This window comes from Actinia tenebrosa, unplaced genomic scaffold (genome assembly GCF_029948245.1).
Source record: "Actinia tenebrosa isolate PJP-AT-01 unplaced genomic scaffold, QUT_ActTen_1.0 PGA_scaffold5__44_contigs__length_20552954, whole genome shotgun sequence".
Lineage (NCBI taxonomy): Eukaryota > Metazoa > Cnidaria > Anthozoa > Actiniaria > Actiniidae > Actinia > Actinia tenebrosa.
The window spans coordinates 4531523-4552595 of NW_028292582.1; the positions used below are offsets into that span (position 1 = coordinate 4531523).

General features: G+C 40.3%; 2 protein-coding genes across 4 annotated transcripts in view; one reads left to right on the forward strand and one right to left on the reverse strand.

Moving 5' to 3' along the window:
- Positions 1–2: 2 nt before the first annotated feature.
- LOC116303639 (uncharacterized) lies at positions 3–6457 on the forward strand. The gene is made up of 11 exons (XM_031713214.2): positions 3–137; positions 260–354; positions 970–1135; positions 1242–1402; positions 1624–1767; positions 2464–2600; positions 3127–3278; positions 4044–4156; positions 4813–4910; positions 5293–5385; positions 5962–6457. The coding sequence occupies exons 1-11, from the start codon at positions 32–34 to the stop codon at positions 6041–6043; spliced, it is 1347 nt and encodes a 448-aa protein (XP_031569074.1). The 5' UTR covers positions 3–31; the 3' UTR covers positions 6044–6457.
- Positions 6458–7338: 881 nt separating this feature from the next.
- The window catches only part of LOC116303637 (putative E3 ubiquitin-protein ligase HERC1), a 67514-nt gene continuing 53779 nt past the window's right edge, over positions 7339–21073 (reverse strand). For all 3 annotated transcript variants that reach the window (XM_031713213.2, XM_031713212.2, XM_031713211.2), the window contains exons 47-68: positions 20695–20755; positions 20018–20215; positions 19569–19693; positions 19201–19275; positions 18703–18827; positions 18118–18577; positions 17717–17815; positions 17464–17637; positions 16580–16870; positions 15806–16136; positions 15107–15288; positions 14051–14206; positions 13303–13528; positions 12386–12861; positions 12001–12170; positions 11410–11575; positions 10874–10950; positions 10463–10634; positions 10069–10149; positions 9292–9578; positions 8779–8950; positions 7339–8013 (exon numbers count right to left, since the gene is read on the reverse strand). In XM_031713213.2, the coding sequence (XP_031569073.2) occupies positions 7828–8013; positions 8779–8950; positions 9292–9578; positions 10069–10149; positions 10463–10634; positions 10874–10950; positions 11410–11575; positions 12001–12170; positions 12386–12861; positions 13303–13528; positions 14051–14206; positions 15107–15288; positions 15806–16136; positions 16580–16870; positions 17464–17637; positions 17717–17815; positions 18118–18577; positions 18703–18827; positions 19201–19275; positions 19569–19693; positions 20018–20215; positions 20695–20755 (4290 nt within the window). In that variant the 3' untranslated portion in view covers positions 7339–7827. The remainder of the gene's footprint in view (positions 8014–8778; positions 8951–9291; positions 9579–10068; positions 10150–10462; positions 10635–10873; positions 10951–11409; positions 11576–12000; positions 12171–12385; positions 12862–13302; positions 13529–14050; positions 14207–15106; positions 15289–15805; positions 16137–16579; positions 16871–17463; positions 17638–17716; positions 17816–18117; positions 18578–18702; positions 18828–19200; positions 19276–19568; positions 19694–20017; positions 20216–20694; positions 20756–21073) is intronic.

Below are 21073 nucleotides of genomic sequence, written 5' to 3' on the forward strand. Positions count from 1 at the left end.
CTTTCTTTTCGGCTTTTTGAAGGATTCGAAAATGGCGTCTCTTGTTCGTCTTTCCAGAAATGTTTTTCTCCGATCTGCTCTCGGAGTGCGATCAACAGTGGCTCCTATCGCGGGATCACACATTCAGTTCCGTAAATGTAAGCTATGATATTTTTATTTTCTCTCCAATCTTTTTATTTCGAGATTTTTGTCTGGTTGTGTGAAGCACATGGCTTAGTTATTTGCATAGACGTGTTTAAGTTTTCCTGTTATGTTTCAGATTCCACTCCAGGCAAAATAAAAGTTCAAGGGCCTGTTGTGGAGTTGGACGGTGATGAGATGACAAGAATTATCTGGCAGATGATCAAAGATAAAGTATGTACATGTATCAATTAGTAGTTTGTAGAATACTGTGAAAATTGACAAATTAATAGAGGTGTGAGTACACGCAACCCTTTCGAGAAGAAGGCGAAAAGAAAACAAACGAGTCACGCTATCCTATAAGCATCTAACAAGCTGTTCATTCCCTAGTAATTCTGTTTTCTTAGTACCTTGGAATATGGTAGTAAGATGATTCATATATAGCTAGTTATTATTCTTGTTCAATATATTGTTTAGGCTGCATTTTTCGACCCTATATATCTTTGATTGAGGTCCCATTAGGGGGTCTTAGTATCATATATCCTTATATTCTTTTCTTCTGACAGTATCCCTGTGTTTAAACGCGTTCCTTTCAATATCCATTCATTCCTTTTATAATCTCATATCCATGTAATATCTTGGATCAAATAGTATTTACATTATAGCCCTTATATCCCCTATTCTGTTAAGGGACATTCCCTGAATTTATTTAGCCCCATGGCACCCCACAATCCAACTCGTGCTTATAAACCACTCAACATTAGGGTTTCTGATTTTTTTAAACATTTATTCTTGATTTATTTGTTGCATAAATTATTATTCTTAGAGAATATTTCTTTTACTTCTCAGTTGATAACCCCATATCTTGATCTGGACATCAAATACTTTGACCTTGGCCTTGAACACCGAGATGCAACTGAAGACAAGGTGACGGTTGAAGCTGCAGAAGCGATCAGGAAATATAATGTTGGAATCAAATGTGCGACCATCACTCCTGATGAGGCTAGAGTTGAAGGTACATATATGTGCAGTATAATGATGTTGTTGAAAATTTTCTCTTATTTCTTGCCTATCCATCATACATACAAATATTTCGAAGGTAACACACTTGTAACTTTCAGAGTTCAAGCTAAAGAAGATGTGGAAGAGTCCCAACGGCACTATTCGTAACATCCTCGGAGGAACAGTGTTTCGTGAGCCAATCATTTGTAAGACCGTTCCAAAGATTGTCCCAGGATGGACTCAGTCAATTGTGATTGGTCGTCATGCTTTTGGTGACCAGGTTAGTAAAAAAATCCTCAATTGGAAAACATCTCGTTTTTTTTTTCAATCAAGGTTTTGCACCATCACGTGCCCATCCCTTAACACTGCTCAGGATGCCTGTGGCTGGATGCCTAAACAATAAAATCCCTTTGCTCTCAGAAATAATTCAGTTTTGTTATTAATTCCAGTTCTTTCCTACTCTTTGTGCTATTGTAAAATGACTATTTTTCATTTTCATAGTACCGAGCAAGAGACTTTGCCGTCAATGGCCCAGGAAGTTTTGAAATTTCCTTCACCCCTGAAACTGGTGGTAAGCTGACTACCGAAGTGTTTGAGTTCACTGGGACTGGAGGAGTAATGATGGGGATGTACAACACAGATGAGGTGAGTTACTACTCACTCACATACACCATTCTCATAATGTCTGAAAAGGACATGAAAACGAGGTCACCCAGTCATTAGTTCACAATACAAGATATAAAAGTACATTACATTGTAAATGAGTTTATAAGAGAAAAGTATAGAAATTTAACTCTTGTTTTGACCTGTATTGGAGATATCCACCTTTATTCTGAATGAGCAGCCTTGCTCAGCCTTGCAAGATTACTGGGTGACCTCCTTTTTGTGTGCTGGTCAGCCATTATGAGAAGGGTATATAGTACAGGCCAGAATTCAAGGGTGAATCCAGGGGGGGCAAAGGGGGGCTGGAGCCCCCCTTCAGCAGAAAAAAAAAAGAAACTAAACTGAAGAATTAGATGCTTTTTTTATTGTTTTCCATTGTGTTGACAAAAGAAACTCGATTAGCCTAAAATTTTGACTGGATCTGCCCTTGGAATTACAGTGTATGTGCAATTACATACTCAGGTGGACCCAGAAAGGATCGTATCTCACTGTTTCTTTACCTTTGTAACAGTTGAAGTCATCTAAGTTGATGCTGTTTCGGCTCTCTTCTGATCGGCACTGAATTTAACGGAACGCCATTTTTTGGTAACTTTTTAAGACAGTTCCAAGGAGCATCCAAACACTAAATTTTTTGCTGCGAGTGTATAAAAGTAAATCATTGAATTGGTTGGTTTGCAGGCAATCCGTGACTTTGCACACAGCTGCTTCCAGTACGCTCAGACCAAACAAAGGCCACTTTACATGAGCACAAAGAACACCATTTTGAAGAAATATGATGGTCGTTTCAAGGACATTTTCCAGGAAATTTATGAGAGGTAAAAATTCAAGCTCTTCTACAAAACATTATGGTGTTTTTAATTGCTTTTACAATAAAACAGTCATTAGTCTAATAGTAAATTGTTTGGGAAATCCTGCTAACATGTGGGAAAGGAATGGAATACTTCATTGATATGGCAGCCATATTGGATTGCGAGGCATTATGGGGGTCCAGGGGACAAATAAAGCTTTGTTACAGTTATAACATCGATTAATATTAACCACTCACCACAAGAGAATACTAGAGATGAATCAAGACACAGCAATCACTGTTACCTATGGCAGCGAAAAACCAAATTTCAGTGTGCAGCTTGCAGCTACCGAGTTCAAAAGTTTATGAAAATGGCAGTACATGTACCTTTGCTTTCTACATGTACTTTATCCGTATGAAACTTAGATAAGTACTGATAGCTTTGATAAAACCCTTATTTGCACCCCATAGCTGCTTGAAGGGATAGACTCTTTTCTTTCGCTTTAGCATGATTCCTTTGCACTTAACTTGTTGGTTATATTATCATATTCTAGGGAGTATGAGCCTCAATTCAAAACCCTCAATATCTGGTACGAGCATCGTTTAATTGACGACATGGTTGCATATGCCTTGAAATCTGAAGGAGGTTTTGTCTGGGCCGCCAAGAACTATGATGGGGACGTTCAATCAGATACTCTTGCTCAAGGTTTGTGGACTAGCTGCACTGTCCCTAAGGACTGATTTTTCACTAGTTGATGCAAGCATATATAAGGGAAGGACCATTAGATTTGGGGAGGAAGGGTTGGGCAATTTATTTTGTGCAGGAATTTTTTTACACCTCATAGCTGTGCAGGAATTTTTTTTGGACATAATTTGGATTTTTTTCTGGCACTTTTCTTCTGCCCAATTTTCTTTTTTTTTTTTTCACTCTTCAAAGCTTTGCTTGAATTTTCTTTTGTTTTTTGCCCAACTCTCCCCTCCCCCTCAAAAATCTAATGGTCAGTCCCTAAGCATGACCATGTGTTACCACAGAGTGTCTTTCATAGTCTTTCTTTCATGGTTTGTTAACTCTTCATGTTTTGGGTAGGACAAAGTATTGAATCTACATTACAGTACTATGTGCATTTGTATGCTTTATTATTTCAAAATTATTTTAATTTTTGTCTCAAAGAGTAAAAAAAAAAACACCTGAGAAATGCTAAGAAATCAAGGGCTTGTCACACGTTCAATCTGACACAGTCTACAGATTGAATTAGAATTTGGTACTTAGATTTTGCATAGGGAGAAAAACCGAGGAACTAGCTTGGATAAAAAAAGCCTCATGTCAAGGAGGAGAACAAACATACTCTACTCACATGTAATACCAAAAGTCGAGAAGTTGAAAGGGTCCTCATAATCATAAGAGAATGCATGTAGAGTAATCTGAAGTACTGAAAGATTTGGACTAACATTATTTGATTGGTTATTTCAGGCTTTGGTTCACTCGGTCTGATGACCAGTGTGCTGGTTTGTCCTGATGGAAAGACTATTGAATCAGAGGCAGCACATGGTACTGTAACGAGACATTATCGGGAACATCAGAAGGTTAGTGTATCTTGGTTCTAAATCAGACAACAATCTCAAGGGTCTTTGCAGTGAAATAGACCCCTTGCATTGAGAATCAGAAACCTAATATCATTGATGTCCTCCATATAGAGCTACATTTGACATGCTGCTAGGGTCCATCAAAGTCATGTTTTTATTTGACATCATTGATAAGAGTCGTCATATTTTCATAGACGTACATTAAAAGATTGAAATAATGTCCATGATAGAAATAGACCTTTTTGTGTTGGGCATAATGTTTTCCCATTCCAGTCCACATGTCATTCTCTTGAGAATAAGATTCTTTGTTTAACTGTTGTACACATGGGCAACTCCAAAAACAATGTTGTATTTTATTCTCAAGAAAAGACAATCACCTGTTTTGAAATGGAAATTGCAGCCAAAGGTAAAGGGGTCCATTTTTGAGCTGGTGTTGCAGGAATCAAAGATGATGATGCCCAGTTGCAATCTACAGTACTTAACTAACATTCAGTCTGTGATAAAATTGACAAAATACATATAGAACATTTTCCATGCCTAAATCAGGTCATTTGTAATGTTTGTGCATCTCTAAGGATTATAACATCTAGAAGCTACTACCAGTATGCAACACTAAACTGTTATTTTCTTTAAACAAATTGTCGTATTGATTGTAGGGGAATGTTACGAGCACCAACCCTATTGCCAGTATCTATGCCTGGACCCAAGGCCTGGCACACAGGGCTAAACTAGATGGCAATAATGAACTTAAAACGTATGTACTTTAAATGAAATAAATAAATAAATGGGAATTAACAGTGGATCCAGTGGCTCTTCTTCACTGAATTCCAATTGGAATTTAGATGTTGATTTTCACAGGAGAAAAAAACAGAGAACCAATAAGCAGCTCTACTCACCTATGATGCCGAGTCCGGGAATTGAACCCAGGTCGCCTTGGCGAAAGGCGAGTGTTGTTACCGCTATGCCAGAAATCTATTGCACAATCCAACAAAGCAAAGTGACAAAACCTATTGTTAAAATGGCTAGCACCTTAAAATGATCACAATGTCTGTAAACATATAGTAATGTCCACCTACTACCAATGCATCTGTAGTCTTTTACCCAAGTTTAATCTTATTTATATTCTTTTCTATCAGGTTCTGTAATGCAGTAGAACAGGCCTGTGTTGACACTGTTGACAGAGGCGAAATGACTAAAGACTTGGCAGCCTGTATTCACGGACTACCAAAGTAAGTGAATCATGTTACAGTACACTGCAGATGTGAACAGAAATATCCCACTTCCGAGATATACTTGGCCAGCTTGAGGCTTTGTGCATAACACAGGGTTCGTGCTGAGGTAACCACTTAAAATTCAAGGACTATTCAAGGAGTATACAAGGACCCAAAAATGAATTTTCAAGGAGTATGTTCAGCTAACTATGCCAAGGTTTTACACGGTGGTTGCACATGGCCGACTTTCAGATTTTCAGATCTTTCTGACTAGATCTATTTCAGAACCATGCAAGTAATGATCAAAGCAAAAATTCAAGGAGTTTCGCTAAAATCATAAAATTCAAGAGTTTTTCAAGTGCCCTCGAAAACGTGAATTAAATTCAAGGAATTTTCAAGGAGTTTAAGGAGTAGCACGAACCCTGATAACGGCCAGTGATTGGTGACAGGAGAAAAGGATAAATGTAATTTTTGTACTGAAACCTTTGTCTGTGACAACATTTTTTCTCCTTGGAAAGAAATTTGAGTGACAGTAGATTGGAAATGAAAAGGTAATCAAATACTGACCATTTTCATTCTTGATATCTTTTTCAGTGTCAAGAGAGAACATTATCTGTCAACTGAGGAATACTTTGATGCAGTAGTCAAAAGACTACATGAAATATTGAAGCAATGATCCATTATTAGTGATACCAATGTTTGAAAGGAAGAAGTAATATAAGTTATTGATAGACATCTCATAGTTAGTTTTGATTCCAAGTTATTGTATTGAAATTCCAATACAGTCAAACCTAGTACTATGGTTTTGAAGCCACTTTAAACAAATTCGTGAAAGGTCTGTAAATTGAATTTTAGATTTCTTTGGTTCAGTACCCTGAAGAATGTTTTTTTTTTTCCATTTCTTTTTTCTGTAAAGCTAGTGTTGTGCATGTGCGTGTGCGTGTGTGAATATGGACATCAACAGAGTGGCTATTGTCCATCAGTACTAGTAACACCTTTTGTTAAACAAACCATTTACATCATAGTACGAATGGGTATGATACAAATCTCAAAACATTTTTCCCTTCTAATAAAATACATTTGTAGACAAGGTCTTTGCTCTGTGGCTTTTGATTGTGCTATGCATCTATGGGTTTTTTCTCTGTTGAACAGAAGAAACGCTTACCCGAGCTAGACCAGAATGCACCATGCTTGCAGTCTCGAACAAGTAACCTCACATACATACATACATACATAAACTTTATTTAACCTTGAATTTCAGAGTAGCTTACAAAGCTAATATCTTCGAGAGAAAAAAAGGGGGAAAAAAAAAAAAAAAGAAAAGGGCTATTGAATAATGATTATAAAACTATTATATAATGGTAATTAATATTTACATATGTACACTATATACACTATTTTGCAGAATCAGTTCAATTTCAATGTTGATGAGTAGTTACTTGAAAGAGTCATACTTTAGTATATTACAACGGAAGTCCAAAAAGTTTGAGGTTCTAAAAGTATCCGGCAGTGCATTCCATAAAGTAGCAGCTAAATAAGAAAAAGAGTGAAGGCCATATGTAGTTGTTTTAGGTTTAGGGAGAGACAGAATGTAGTTACCGCGTAAATTATAGGAAGTAGACCGGAAAGTAAACATACTGTTTAGATATCCTGGGTAGTGAGAAAAAAATAGACTTTTGTACAATATGATTAAGAAATTCTGAAGGCGTCTAACTTGTAGAGATTTTAGGTTGACCTTCTCAAGTAATAAATCATATGAAGAATCATAATCTTGTAAAAGGAACCTTAATATTCGCTTGTTTAAAGCTTCCATTTTGCTGGCATTGCGCGCACCGCAAAAATGCCACACCAACGAGCAGTAATGAAAATGCGGCAAAATGAAAGCCTTATACAGCTTTATTAGAGTGTCCCTAGAGATAACAAACACAAACCCTATCCTACCCTTCCCAGGAATTAAAAAAATGCATAATATTTCAAATCAAAACATATTTTTACTTCGATTTGTTACAACTTTGTACAAATTACTTATTTCAAAATCTTTCAAAGATAAAATATTAACCAAAAAATTCTTCCTGTGATCAAAATATTAATCCATTAGTAAATATAGTTTCTTTTTATTTTAATAATGTAAAAAAGCCAATGCAGCTGTTTAATACTTAGGGAAAGTAAATATTGGACTCCCAATACCCAATCCATCCCACAAATCTTCGGGAGCTAAAATCAATCTTTCATTGCCCTGATTGTAAAATTTCTACCTAAGCAGACTCACACAGCCTAAGTTATAAATTAAACATTAACAAGTCCTCACAACTAAGAATTGCACTTTTTTGGCATAAGTTACTTGACTTAAGTCTTTCTAATTCTTTTGATAACCATTTTGTCTGGAATAAAAGCACAACTTTTATGTACCCATTTCATCTGATGGCTGTAATGTCAGAAATTACATTTTTTTTAACCTTTCTAATAATATTCATCTTCTTCATCACCCTCGTCAGCATTTCTCGTCAGCATGTAGTTGTCCATATCAATAGAGCGGCAGTTATTGATGGCATATCTTAATCGATCTGCCATTGCATCTGGACTAGAGTAGGGAGGCAGGCGCAGCTGGAAGAAGCATGTTTGGGCTGTTGGAAGGCTGTCCACCTCCTGTAAAACATCAATAAAGACATGTCAATTTTATTGCCGACTTTTAATCAGCTGATATAAAGTTCTTTGAATTCATTATCTTCACCAAATGGTGGCCAAACACTGACCCTCAAGTGCTCTCAACCAGAAAGAATTTTAATGAAAACTTGTGGTTCAGCAGATAAACATTCCACATGAGACAGGAAATGAGGTCAAGTTAAACCTATCAATAAGCCTGAAGCGAGATGACGTTTTACCCCTGTCTCTAGACTATAATCCTTTTCACATTGCTTTTGTTCTTTAATTATGACTATTGTTCCTGTATTCTCTAAGGAATCTAAAAATTTTAATATGAAAGAATTTTAAAAACTATTATGATATAGAGTCGGGGGTAAAACATCATCTCGCTTCAGGCTTATTCAGATAACTAAGTAAAACTATTTACCCCTCCCACCAACCAACTTGAAGGTTTTGGTAAGATCTTGTTTTTACAGAAGTATTAAAATATGGTGTTTCTCACCCCTAACGTTACCAGTATTCAAAATACTACTTTACTCTGTGTATTTCTAACGCTCTGGAATCTTTACTTGTGTAAGAAGTATAATGATTAGCTAAGTCATTAAGATGTGGTGTTCCTCAAGGCCGTGCTTGGGACCCCTGATATAGTTTAAGAGAATAAGTTACCCTGTCTATTTTATCAATATGGAAACTCTGTTTAAGTCACAACTTTGAGCTAAGGTGTTAATTATGGCGTTCCCCTGGTATGGTTTAAAAAGAATACGTTACCCTGTCTATCTTAACAATCTGGAATCTCTGTGCGATGTCCCCAATGTTTGCAGGCAGTCGAGATCGGCCGGACACAAACCGCATGAAAAGGATGCGTTCTTCATTGGTGAACTGTTCGAGTGTTTGCCACAACCAGCAGACTATATTGTCAGATGGATCTATCTCGCGGTACCTGAAAAATAAATTAGACGATAAACTTACTCAATCTATCTAGTGAATGGTACAAACAGAAAACGACTCTCCTGTTATGAACACATAACAGTTTGTTGCACGGTCACGGGGAATTGACAAGATCCTTCGAGCCAATCACAGCGCACAAGATTACCGCACGGCACGGACACGTAGGGACGTTCGTATGATAAAAGTTTCTGCAAAGTCATGGCAAATGCCCTGATCCAATAAGAATACAGGACCATGGCCTACCGCGAACGATTTTCTACGTTCTGGACAAAACTGTAACAAAGCCGCATCCGTGAGAAGGGAGGGGAGGGGAGGTACGAGGAGTATTCCTACCTGACCACTTTCTTCAGCATGTCGATACTAATTTCTTCAGACCCACAGACCAACTGTTCCAGTTTCTCCGCAGTCAGCAGTGACAACAAAGGGACTGGTAAAATCCCAGACATTCCTTCTCTAATGGCGCTGATTTGCCGATCAAACTCGTGCAATCGATAACGTAACGCTTGCTCCACGTATTCGCTTCGGTTGTCGAACGTCAATCGAATGCTGTTACCGCTTGGACATATGGGTACGAAGCGACCATCGGCGCTCAGAGTTTCGAACGACTCGATTGGAATCACCTGAGAAACGTGAAAAATAAATTCATTAACTGAAGACCCAATAACTTTTACCTTGGTGTAAAGTTTACCCATTTTAAACCACGTGCAATAATCTTGAGAATAAGATTCTTTGTTTTAGTTGTATCTATATTCATGTGTCTTCTCATGCCTAACCGTTAAACGAAGAAATATTACGCTTGCAGGGGAAATTACTAGGGTAGTGCAACTCTAGGGAATGACACATTGACATGGGAGACCATCACTATTGAATCTATTCCCAAAGCTTTCCACCAAGTTTGTCTTTTTAATCCATATTATGTCGTCGTCTGGTGGAATCATACGACAGTGAAAACCAACCGGAGGAAGAAACGCACTCAAATAATCTCGTGACAAAAACTCTACTTCCGGTTCCGGCTAAACCCCTTTCATTGGTCACATATAGAGATTGGATCGAGTATCTAATATTCGTACATTCCAGCTTTTTTTGTAAACTATTTCAGAGACCACTAACCTCAGCAAATGACTCCTCGTCTACACCACTTTCATGGATATCACGAATACCGCGTAGACTCTGCATATAAAGCAAGTCGACCTGGAAGACAACACAGTGATTGATCAAACTATGGTCGAACCTTATTGGTGGATACCTGTCTTTTACGGACACTTCCTACGGTCCGTCGGCGGTCGTATTAACGAGGTATTGCCGAAGGGAATCAAAATGTGTGAGATAGGGATCTCTCTCCCCTTTTATGAATTCTCGTTTATTCAGAAATAATGGGGTTTAAAGTGGGTTTTCTTCCACTGAAATCAAATTGGAATTTAGAAGTTGATTTTTGAATTTGGAAGGAAGGAAGGAAGGAAGGAAGGAAGGAAGGAAGGAAGGAAGGGTGTGCAGTGTTTCGTACCTCCTCGATATCATCGGGTGAGAGGGCAATCCCCACCAGTTGTTTCCAGACAAGAGGTGCAAGATGAAGGTCAAGTGGTTTCTTGGTCCTCACTGCAACACCGAATAAAATACCAAGAAACTTGTATAGGATGAGGTCTTCTTCTGTTACACCTCGTGGGTTTAATAAATATCTAGAGAAAAATGATAACCATTATAAATGAAGATAAATAAAATGTTGATTATTAACCTAGAATCTAACTGACCAGCCATTGGATCGAACAAACAATCAAAAACTGGGCACCCGATAAAGTCTTACTTCTTTCTTAGTAATTTTACCTGGATAAGAAGGTTTTCATTTACTCAATCATGGGGGTCTGGGGGTCTTGGGGTTGGGGGGGCACAGTCAAATTGTGACCATCAGGATACTTACCTATCTCTGTTAAAGCCCACTTCTGCTGTAGCGTTTGGTGTATAGATAAATAATGGCACAGTGCCTTCTTCCAATTCCTGTCAAAACATACAGAAGGAATACAAATTGCTGCTGTTGTTGTACAACGATAAAATCACTCTTCAACTAACAGGCCCTTTCAGCTTGGGTGTAATGTTTTCCCATTTCAGCCCACGAGTCATTCTCTAGAGAATCATTTCTTCGTTTAACGGTTGTCTATGAGAAGACATGAATATATGGGTACAGCTCAAACAAAGAATCTTATTCCCTAGAGTTGGAATGGAGTTCAATTGGAGGACATAACAATGTGTTTCCAATTTTTTTTTGTCCTCTACATTGAGCTGCTTTGACATCACATGTAAGGGGTCTATTAGACGTGGTCTGAAATGGAAAAACATTGTGCCCAAGGTACAGAGGTCTATCAAATAAATGGCAAAAAGTGGGATCGCAATGAGAGTGTGTGTCAAATACAAGCGTGGATTCCATGATCAAATAATGTAACGAGTATTATCTTATACCTGGCACATTTCTGTGATGGTATCATCAAACACACCACCAGCATCATCAGCGCCTTCTCCTACTAGTTTGACCTTCCAGGCTCTGGAAGGAAGGCACAGGTCTGCTGGCTTGAGCTTCACGACTTGATGAGCAATCTGGACGAATATCGGCTTGGCCTTTTTACTCCTAGAATAAAACACACTCATTAGCAACCACGGTAACTAGCCCTGGAACAAAGCTTGACAACCTCTGGGCTGCTCAAAGTCATGGCACAGTAACTCACATCAAAACCATGTATCATTCCCTTAACAAAGAATCTTATTCTCAAAATAATGGCACGTGGTCTGAAATGGGAAAACATCACGTCATCTACGGTTCATAGTGCGCATGAGAAGACACATAAATATGGATACAACTAAAACAAAAAAAACTTATTCCTAAGAGAATGACATGTGGTTTGAAATGGGAAAACTACGTCGTTTAATAACGGTTGCACACGAGAAGACATTCATGAATCTGGATAAAACTCAAACAAAGAATCTTATTCTCAAGGGAATGACATGTGGTCTTAAATGGAAAAACATCACGTCATTTTAATATTTGTAACCCACCTTCCTATAAGTCTCTTGACAGTGATCTGCGGTCCGTAATTCTTCCCTTGTACCATTGTTCGTCCTATAGCACGTACTATAGGTAGATTGGACACGCGGGTTGCTAGTAACGGTCGTAGGTGACCACGTACAAAACCAGTGGTGCCTCGGTTATACGGATGAAAGTCAATCTACGAGGTTAATCAAAACAATATTTAAGTGAGAACGAGCAGAGATTAGTTTGCTTAAATAAAGCCTACTTCCGTTAGGGGCGAAGGGAGGACCCAAAGAGTGTGCGGAGGATATTCAGCTACCTACCCCGTCCATGCCCCGACCTGATATAGATAGATAAAGTCTTGTAGCTGGGCCTAGTAGTAGCGGGCCAATCAATACACATCGTTCTTACCTCTCCACGAACAAGACTCAACAGCTTCCACGATGCATAAACCAAGTCGGAGAAGTAATGGAGTACCCTTAGTCTTGCCCTGACAGACTCAGTACTGATGCCCTTCAGTGCAGGGTACTGCGGTGGTATATGTTCAGGTTGGCCTAGCTGTAACGGTGTTGGTGTACCAGGAGTAGGGGTTTGCGCAACAGGTGCCGTCCACGCGGAGCTGTGGTTACGACCCGCAGAAATCTGTCGTATATTTTTTCCTTTCAGGTCTGGTAATAAGCAAGGTTCACGTTGGGTAACGCTGTTACCCAGGCCCAGTTGGCCGTCTACGTTAGACCCCCAGCACCATACTTCCCCAGCGCTGGTAAGAGCAAGGGTATGCTCGGCTCCGACAACCACGTCGTCGACAAAGTGGGACGCGAGAGCGAGGATTTGTTGGGGTTTGCTTGGTCCACGCAGCCGTCCTTCGGGCTGACCGATCAACCTCTCTAGAAATTCAGAAAGAAGTGAGTAATTTTACGGCTGATTTAACATGATATACATGTACGACAAGTTCTGTATGACTGCAATGTGTGTCAGTATCGCATACCGTAACGTGTCCGTGCTGTAACGTTCACACTTTAAACATATGTTTCTATAGAACTTTAAGTATGGAATCAATTGAAACGTCTGGAAAAACGACTTCCGGGTCCAAAATGAGAAGCAGTGCTATAAAGATTTTTCTTCCTGAGAAACGAGTGACAGAATTTTACCACTGGGTTCACAAGCATGACCAAAATTCTAATCATTTCAGGTGGATGGTAAATAATTGAGATCATTTTTTTGCTTTATTTGAACGATTTTTGTAAACAGTTGGACCTGGAAATACGCCACGACTTCAAAGCTCTATTACGCAGTGTAGGAATCACACCAATCATGATGATACTTACCCTGTCCAAACGAGAAAAGCCTTCCGTCTTTGGTGAGAACGACAGAAAACTGTGTACCACAGCACACCTTCCTGATTCCTATGCCAGATAAGGCTTCTACAACCTGCGGAGAAGTCTTAGCGGTAGAACTACCCAAACCAAGCTTGCCATAGTCACCATCACCAAATGCAAATGGTGTGTTACCGTCAGCTGATACAGCTAGGGTGTGGTTTAAACCACAAGCCACCTGTCAAGGAAGATAAACAACAAGGACTCTTCAACATCGCCAACAACACTAACCTCGCCAACACCGGACAACACCCTCGCCACCATCATCATCATCATCATCACCAATACCATCACCATCATCACCATCACCATCAGTATCATCATCATCATTATCATCACCATCACCATCATTATCATCATCACCATCATCATCATCATCACCATCACCATCACCATCGCCATCGCCATCGCCATCGCCATCGCCATCGCCATCGCCATCGCCATCGCCATCGCCATCGCCATCGCCATCGCCATCGCCATCGCCATCGCCATCGCCATCGCCATCGCCATCGCCATCGCCATCGCCATCGCCATCGCCATCACCATCACCATCACCATCACCATCATCATCACCATCACCATCACCATCACCATCACCATCACCATCACCATCACCATCGAAGAAACAAAATATCCAAAAAAGCTTTGAGGACACAAAAACCTCACCATTCTAATATTCCTGTTTCTAGTTCCTATTTACCTGTCCTATAGCGTGTTTTTCCAGCGCCAAGACTCGTTCGGGTATCTTCTTGTTGGCTGAGTTACCATGTCCAAGTCTACCATAATCACCATTACCGAATGTGAAAAGCTTGCCGTCAGCAGTTACTACCGCCGAGTGCTTGAACCCACAAGATAACTGAAAGACAACCAAAGCATTCCTATAGACCCCTTGTATGCGTGCATTGCCGCCATCTTGGTTGATGATAACCAATCATTCCTCATTAGCTTCTCTTGTTAGATCAACCAAGATGGCGGCTGTTTCGTTGTTATTCATATCTTAAGGGATTTTGAGTCACATGGTTGCACAACCTCTATAGATCCCTTGCTTGTCTAAGGAGTTCAAATTGGAGGACAAAACAAAATAATTTCAATCTCCTGAGAATTGGAAATCTATTGTTTTGTCATCCAAATTGAGCTGCATTCCGACGTACTGCAAGGGATCTATTGCTGGTTTTCAATCATTTCCAAGGAAGTGCAAGGAAGTGCAAGGAAGTGCAAGGGAGCACATTAAAATTTTGTTTGTGTAAGGAAAGTCATTTTTCTTGGTTGATCTATCTAGCGCGCGCAATCCATCTTGTGACAGGCGTTCCTCGTAGTGTTTTGGTTTCGGCCGATCCGAATGGCTTACGATCGTGTAAGGAAGGGAATGACGCTCCTCGCAAGATATTCGTCGGTTTTCGGAGTAAATTCGCTAGCCCGACTAAAGCAAGGAATGCCTGCCATGAAGTGTAGCGCGCGCACGTAAACAAGAACTACAAGGAACGCCTGCTATATCTTAGAATACGGGCGATAAAATCGAAGATAAACCAACACAATCAAAATTTTAACGTGCTCCCTTGGGAAGTGTAATAACTAAAGACACTGCGATATGACAAAAGAATTCATTGATACGTCTTTTGTTAATTCAACCGAGATGGCGGCTGTTACGTCATGTGCAAACGAAGTCGACTCATAATCACTGGTTGCTCGACCAATCACAGCGCGCGAAACTCTTTATCTAAATCTAAAATTATGCTAGCATGTATGTGTTACTTACATTGATAACCTCTTCTCCTCTAAGCGCCTCTATCTGCCGTGGTCGTCTCTGCCTATCACTGTTACCGTGCCCTAGTTTACCATAATCACCGTCACCCCAGCTAAACACTTCAGCACTGTCTGTTAGAGCTAGCGAGTGACCATCAGAACCACACGACGTGGCTAACTGTATTACTACGTACCCTGGTAAGAGAATAACAAACAGAAGAATGACAAACAATGGGGGAAATGGAATAGATGAAAATGGGAAAAGACTATTTAACGTTTTAAGTTAGAAATGAATTTGATAATCTTCTTAATAGTCATAATAATGAAGTAGAAATACAAAACCAACAAGTTCTATAGTTGTGAAAAAATAAATAAATGAAAGGTAAAAAGAACTGATTTTTACAATCATTATCAAACAGACAAAAAAAGACAGACAGACAGAAAGAAAGAAAGACAGACACAAGGACAGACAGACAGACAAACATAAGGACAGACAGACAGACAGATGGACAAACAAACAGACGGACGGATGAACAAATAGAAAGACAGACAGACACAAGGACTGAAAGACACAAGGACAGACAGACAGACACATGGACAACAAACAGGCGGACGGATGGACAAATAGAAAGACAGACAGACACAAGGACAGACAGACACAAGGACTGAAAGACACAAGGACAGACAGACCGACAGATAGACAGGCACATACCTCGTAAAGGAGCAATAGGAGTCAACACCAGCAGATCATCAGAGTTCCCCATCCCCAGGCGACCATAACTGCCCTCTCCACACGCCAGTATAGTTCCATTGCTCTGCAACACAAACGTGCAGTTTTGGCCACACACGATTTGCTGCGCACTAGAGAAAGACTTGGTAACAGTAGGTACATTAACACCTCGGCCTGTCTCGGCTAATTGACCATGACGTCCCCCACCCCACAGGTATGCGTCACATTTTCCACCAGTCTCCCAATGCTCGGGTCGTTTCATGGCCCACGTCATGACTTGTTCGTCCATTACAAGACTCCAGGCGGTGTTGTCCTAGAAAATCAATGCATTATATTCATTATATGACCTGCAATTTACGAGTGCATATTTTTAGATTGCACGTCACGTAATCGCGGCCATGTTGGTGTCGTGTCGTGATTTCCCATTAATATCCATTGTTAATCACACCAAAATGGCCTAATTCCAATTCGATCTGTGAGTTAGCCATGCCTTGACTTACATCAGTCCAGAGGTTGTTTCAGGGTTCGATCTGTGAGTTAGCCGTGCCCTGAATTTGATCAGCCCAGAGGTTGTTTTAGGGTTCAATCTGTGAGTTAGCCATGCCCTGAATTACATCAGCCCAGAGGTTGTCTCAGGGTTTGATCTGTGAGTTAGCCTTGCCCTGAATTAGATCAGCCCAGAGGTTGTTTCGGGGTTTGATAATGTTTTTAGAGGGTAGAGAAGGGTGTAGAGAAGTAATATAAACAACACATTACCATTGGTTGATAAGGCTCATCTTCACTGATCTTCTCCTCATTCGGTACAACAAAACTCTTATGGAACACGTCCCTAAAAGTCAGCGCATCCGCTGCCCGTACAGCCACGCAGAACGCCTTGAGCCAGGACCATTCTGGTAGGGCGGTGGCATCTGTACCATTACTTGCTGGGGTCAGACTTGTACACAAGCTATGGCATATCACGTGATCAAGGTCTAGCGCTACTGTTAACGCGGATAAGGACTGGAGGAAAGGACTGTGGACGAGCTGATCTCCTCGACTCAGAATCCCCTAAAGGGTCAAGATAATATAAACAAATTATATAGAGCATCTCACAAGAACATACGATAGTGCGAATGCTTTAAAACAAATGTGTAGTCGTACTGCATGTTTTTGTAACCGTAACTACGCGTTGTGACTGAATGAATTACTGGCAGACAATGGAAGCCATTTCAATGTTACGGCATGTCGTACCGTGTAACTACTGTAAGTCAGTATCGTAGGTTTCCCACTCATACAATAACCATTCTTATGGGAAGCCATTTCAATGTTACGGCATGTCGTAACGTGCTGTAAGTCAGTACCCTAGGTTTCCCACTCATACGATAACCATTCTTATGGGAAGCCATTTCAATGTTACGGTATGTCGTAACGTGCTGTAAGTCAGTACCCTAGGTTTCCCACTCATACGTTAACCATTCTTATGGGAAGCCATTTCAATGTCACGACATGTCGTAACGTGTACGTGCTGTAAGTCAGTAACGTAGGTTTCCCACTCATACGATAACCATTCTTATGAAAAGCCATATCAATGTCTGCATGTCGTATCGTGCGTTCTGTAAGCCAGTACTGCAGCAATAGCATTAAAAACCTTTGTCCCTTACCTTTTCGTAGGTGTACTGTTCTTGCATGATGTTGGGTAGCCTTTCTAAAAGTACTCTGAAGCAAGCAGACTCACTCAGTCCCATTATGCCTTGCATTCTCAACTTGTCTCGTGCCCAGGCTACTATCCTATGCTTTCTATACCAGTCCGCGTTGAATTTCAAAAGAACTGGGTCCTAGAAAAAAGTTGTCATTAGATTTCCGGAGCGGGAGATAGGCCGCTTAACCTTGGACATTAGACGTAAAACTAAATACCTTGGAGTCCTTGAATGAAGCTGTTACGCCATTATCACCAGTCCATGTCATACTTAATACTGAGCCATTATCTTTGTAGGTTTGACCAACTACACCGTCCTGGGGTATACAAAATACTTAGTAAACAACGAAAGAATGGCTAATGTCTGTGTTGAAACATGGCAAAAAAATAGATAGTTATAAGTAGCGCTCGTATTATTTAAATCCTGGCATTTCAGTCAGCGCGCCAAGCTAATGACTTTTGTTGCGCTGATGGCTCAAGTTGAACGTCCACACTGATTATCTAAATATCTATCGTTGATATAACAGAGACAACTTTCGGTGATATATAGTTAAAATGAATCAAAAATGACAAAAGAGAAGGTATTCGACACATCACTAAGAGCTTTGTTGTTACTTACCTGCACAGACCAGATATTAACGAGGCCTTTCTCACAACACGACGCCAAGAAGACACCCGAAGGACAGAACGACAGGGACGACACCAGCCCTTCGTGTCCCTTGATTTCAAACAGGCAGATGTAGGTTCGATATGAATTACCATGATACGAGGATGCATCACACAGTAGACCCCGCTGGAGCCCTGATATATTGGAATTAGTCTTACCAATAGCTTCGAGGATATCACTAAAGATATACACTCGAGACCATCGGTCTCCTTTGGTGTCCGATGTAGATGTTTTTATCTGGATGGAGCTCCTCTTAGAGTTTGTTTGGTCCTCGATGCGAGCTGGTTCGCTAGTGCGCATGACTGGACTTTCGGATCCCACACGGCGAAAGTTGAGCATCAACTTCTTGAGAGTATCTGGATCGAATGGACGAGGGACCTTGTAGACACTGACCGTTCCGTCTGTGCCACCACTGGGAAGAAAATAAAAAATTCCATGTTTTTACAATGAAGTAGTTTTCTTAATTGAAACTTTCGTATCAACAGGAAAAAATTTCACGACTCGTGGATGAGTAATATGGAGAATGGAGCAACTTACAGTGCAAGAGCACGGACGCTGCAGTCTCTGTCCTGGAGTTTAAACCAACAGAAGCTGGACACTGGGGCGCTTGATAACTCAAAGATATGACGTAGAATCACTCCGTCATCTACCTCGTACCATATCTGAAAAGAAATGAACGAAAGAGTAGATAAATACATGACCAAAGAAAGAGATGGAGGAGGAAAAGAAAGGAGGGAGGATTAAAGAGGGCGGGAGGGAGGGCGGGAGGGAGGGCGGGAGGGAGGGAGGAAGGAAGGAAGGAAGGAAGGAAGGAAGGAAGGAAGGAAGGATGGAAGGGAAAAAAGGAGATGGAAGAAAGGAAAATGAGAATTATAGAAAGAGAAAGGGAGCAAGGAAGGGAGGAAAGAAGTGGGAAAATGGAAGAGAATGGACAGACAGACGGAAAGAAAAATGGGTGGGATGGAATAGATGATCGTACATATCGTGCTCAAATATCATAAATTAAAGCACAAAAGAAGATGTAACGGCACTAACCTTGACCGGCTCATTCTCTGCACAGGATATCAAGGCCATTCCAGTGCCATCGAACTCAAGGCCAATAATCATACTCTAGATGATAAATAAAGTATTAAAACATGTTAAGAACTAAAAACAAGCATTAAGGATTATTATTGAAGATGTGAATTGTTTCATCAAGCATCATTAAGTTTTCATTATCCGCTTGGAACTCGAAAATTGTTTTCCGAGAAAACATCTTCCGAGAATAATTTTTTTTACTAAAAAAAACCGCTTGATGAAAGATAATTGACATCTTTAACTAAAAATAAATTTTTTTTAAATTATCAGCTAAGCGCAAGTGTATTTTTTCTTGCATAGATGATGGGATTTGTCGTTGTTCTCACCTGGTGTGCAGGAATCATTTTGACTTGTTCGTTAGGATTCTTGTTGGCTAGACACACTACTCCGTCCATGTATCCTGCAGCGAAGCTGTTGCTGTCATCGTACCACGACACACGACAGACTGGAACTAAAGAAAGTAAAAGGTTTTTATGATCACAAACCGCTAAAGCAAACAGTTAGAATAGATCCTGAAGCAGCAGCCTATCTCTTTAATATCATATTATTACTATTATTGTTTATAATGCGCAAATTAACATGTTGAATATGAACAAATGCGCAATTGGTTTCAATATAATGATCAATAATCCGTGCGTCCGTGCGTCCGTGCGTCCGTCCGTCCGTCCGTCCGTGCGTCCGTCCGTGCGTCCGTCCGTGCGTCCGTCCGTGCGTCCGTCCGTGCGTCCGTCCGTGCGTCCGCCCGTGCGTCCGTCTACGTGCTTCATTTACTTACCATTTCTTGAACAGTGTTCAAGCTCCACTCTCGTCACTGAACTCTTATCCAGAACTTCCGTGACAGCCAGGCTACCGTTGATTCGACCAACCAACAGGCTATCCATGGTGATGGCATGGCTCTCCATGAAACCCCGTGACATTGGCCACGTCATGCACGTGATGAGATGCGGGTGCTTATCAAGGTTACCATGGTTACCTGTGTGCCACCAGAAAAAAATATTATGACTTACACAGTCAAACCTCTGTAATACAGACTTCCAATGGCGGTCGTATTAGAGATGGTTTTATGATGATGGTAAAATATCTGAGTAATAAATCTGAGTAAAAACTAAAAAAAAGAGTAGATTTAATGGGTCAATAATTGGTCTTTTAAGCTTGGGCGCAACGTTTTCCCATTTCAGAGCAGGTGTCATTCTCTAGAGCATCATTTCTTTGTTTAACTCTTGCGCATGAGAAGACACATGAATAAAGATACCACTCAAACAAAGAATCTTATTCTGAAGAGAATGACACGTGGTCTGAAATGGGAAAACATAAGCTAAATAGATCTATTCATGACAATATCTTTTAACTTTTAATTCCATTTTCGTCCCATTCCCCACATTCCATCTTATTTTTCCTTTCTCATTCCTTCTTAGAGACACATATACACCTCAGTGTTTAGTGTTTGCTAACCTGACAAAGCCCAGATGTTCACGAGGTTTTCTACTGCACCAGCCAGGAGTTTACCGTTTGCCTGGAGAAAATACAACACGTAATATTAGATAACCTTGTTTCAATTCCTCGCTCGTTCACTCAATGTTTCTAGCACTCGTCCATCCCCATTCCATGATAGATGAGGCGGTAGGCCGTGTGGGATGGGCTCGGAAATCGTATAAGAACATGCGTAATAGGTAAATTACGAGCCTTATATGAAACGACTGAAGATGAGTGCCATTGCCCCTCTTCTTCATTCGTTTTATATAAGGCTCGTAATTTACCTATTACGCACATCCCCATTCCATTCCTTTATTTCTAATTCGTTTGTCTCATTTACAGAATAAAACACTTATTC

Coding starts and splice junctions, on each gene's coding strand:
- LOC116303639 (XM_031713214.2), top strand. CDS start 32: ATGGCGTCTCTTGTTCGTCTTTCCAGAAATGTTTTTCTCCGATCTGCT. Junction 1,136..1,241: donor TGATGAGGCTAGAGTTGAAG/GTACATATATGT, acceptor TGTAACTTTCAG/AGTTCAAGCTAAAGAAGATG. Junction 1,768..2,463: donor GGATGTACAACACAGATGAG/GTGAGTTACTAC, acceptor GTTGGTTTGCAG/GCAATCCGTGACTTTGCACA.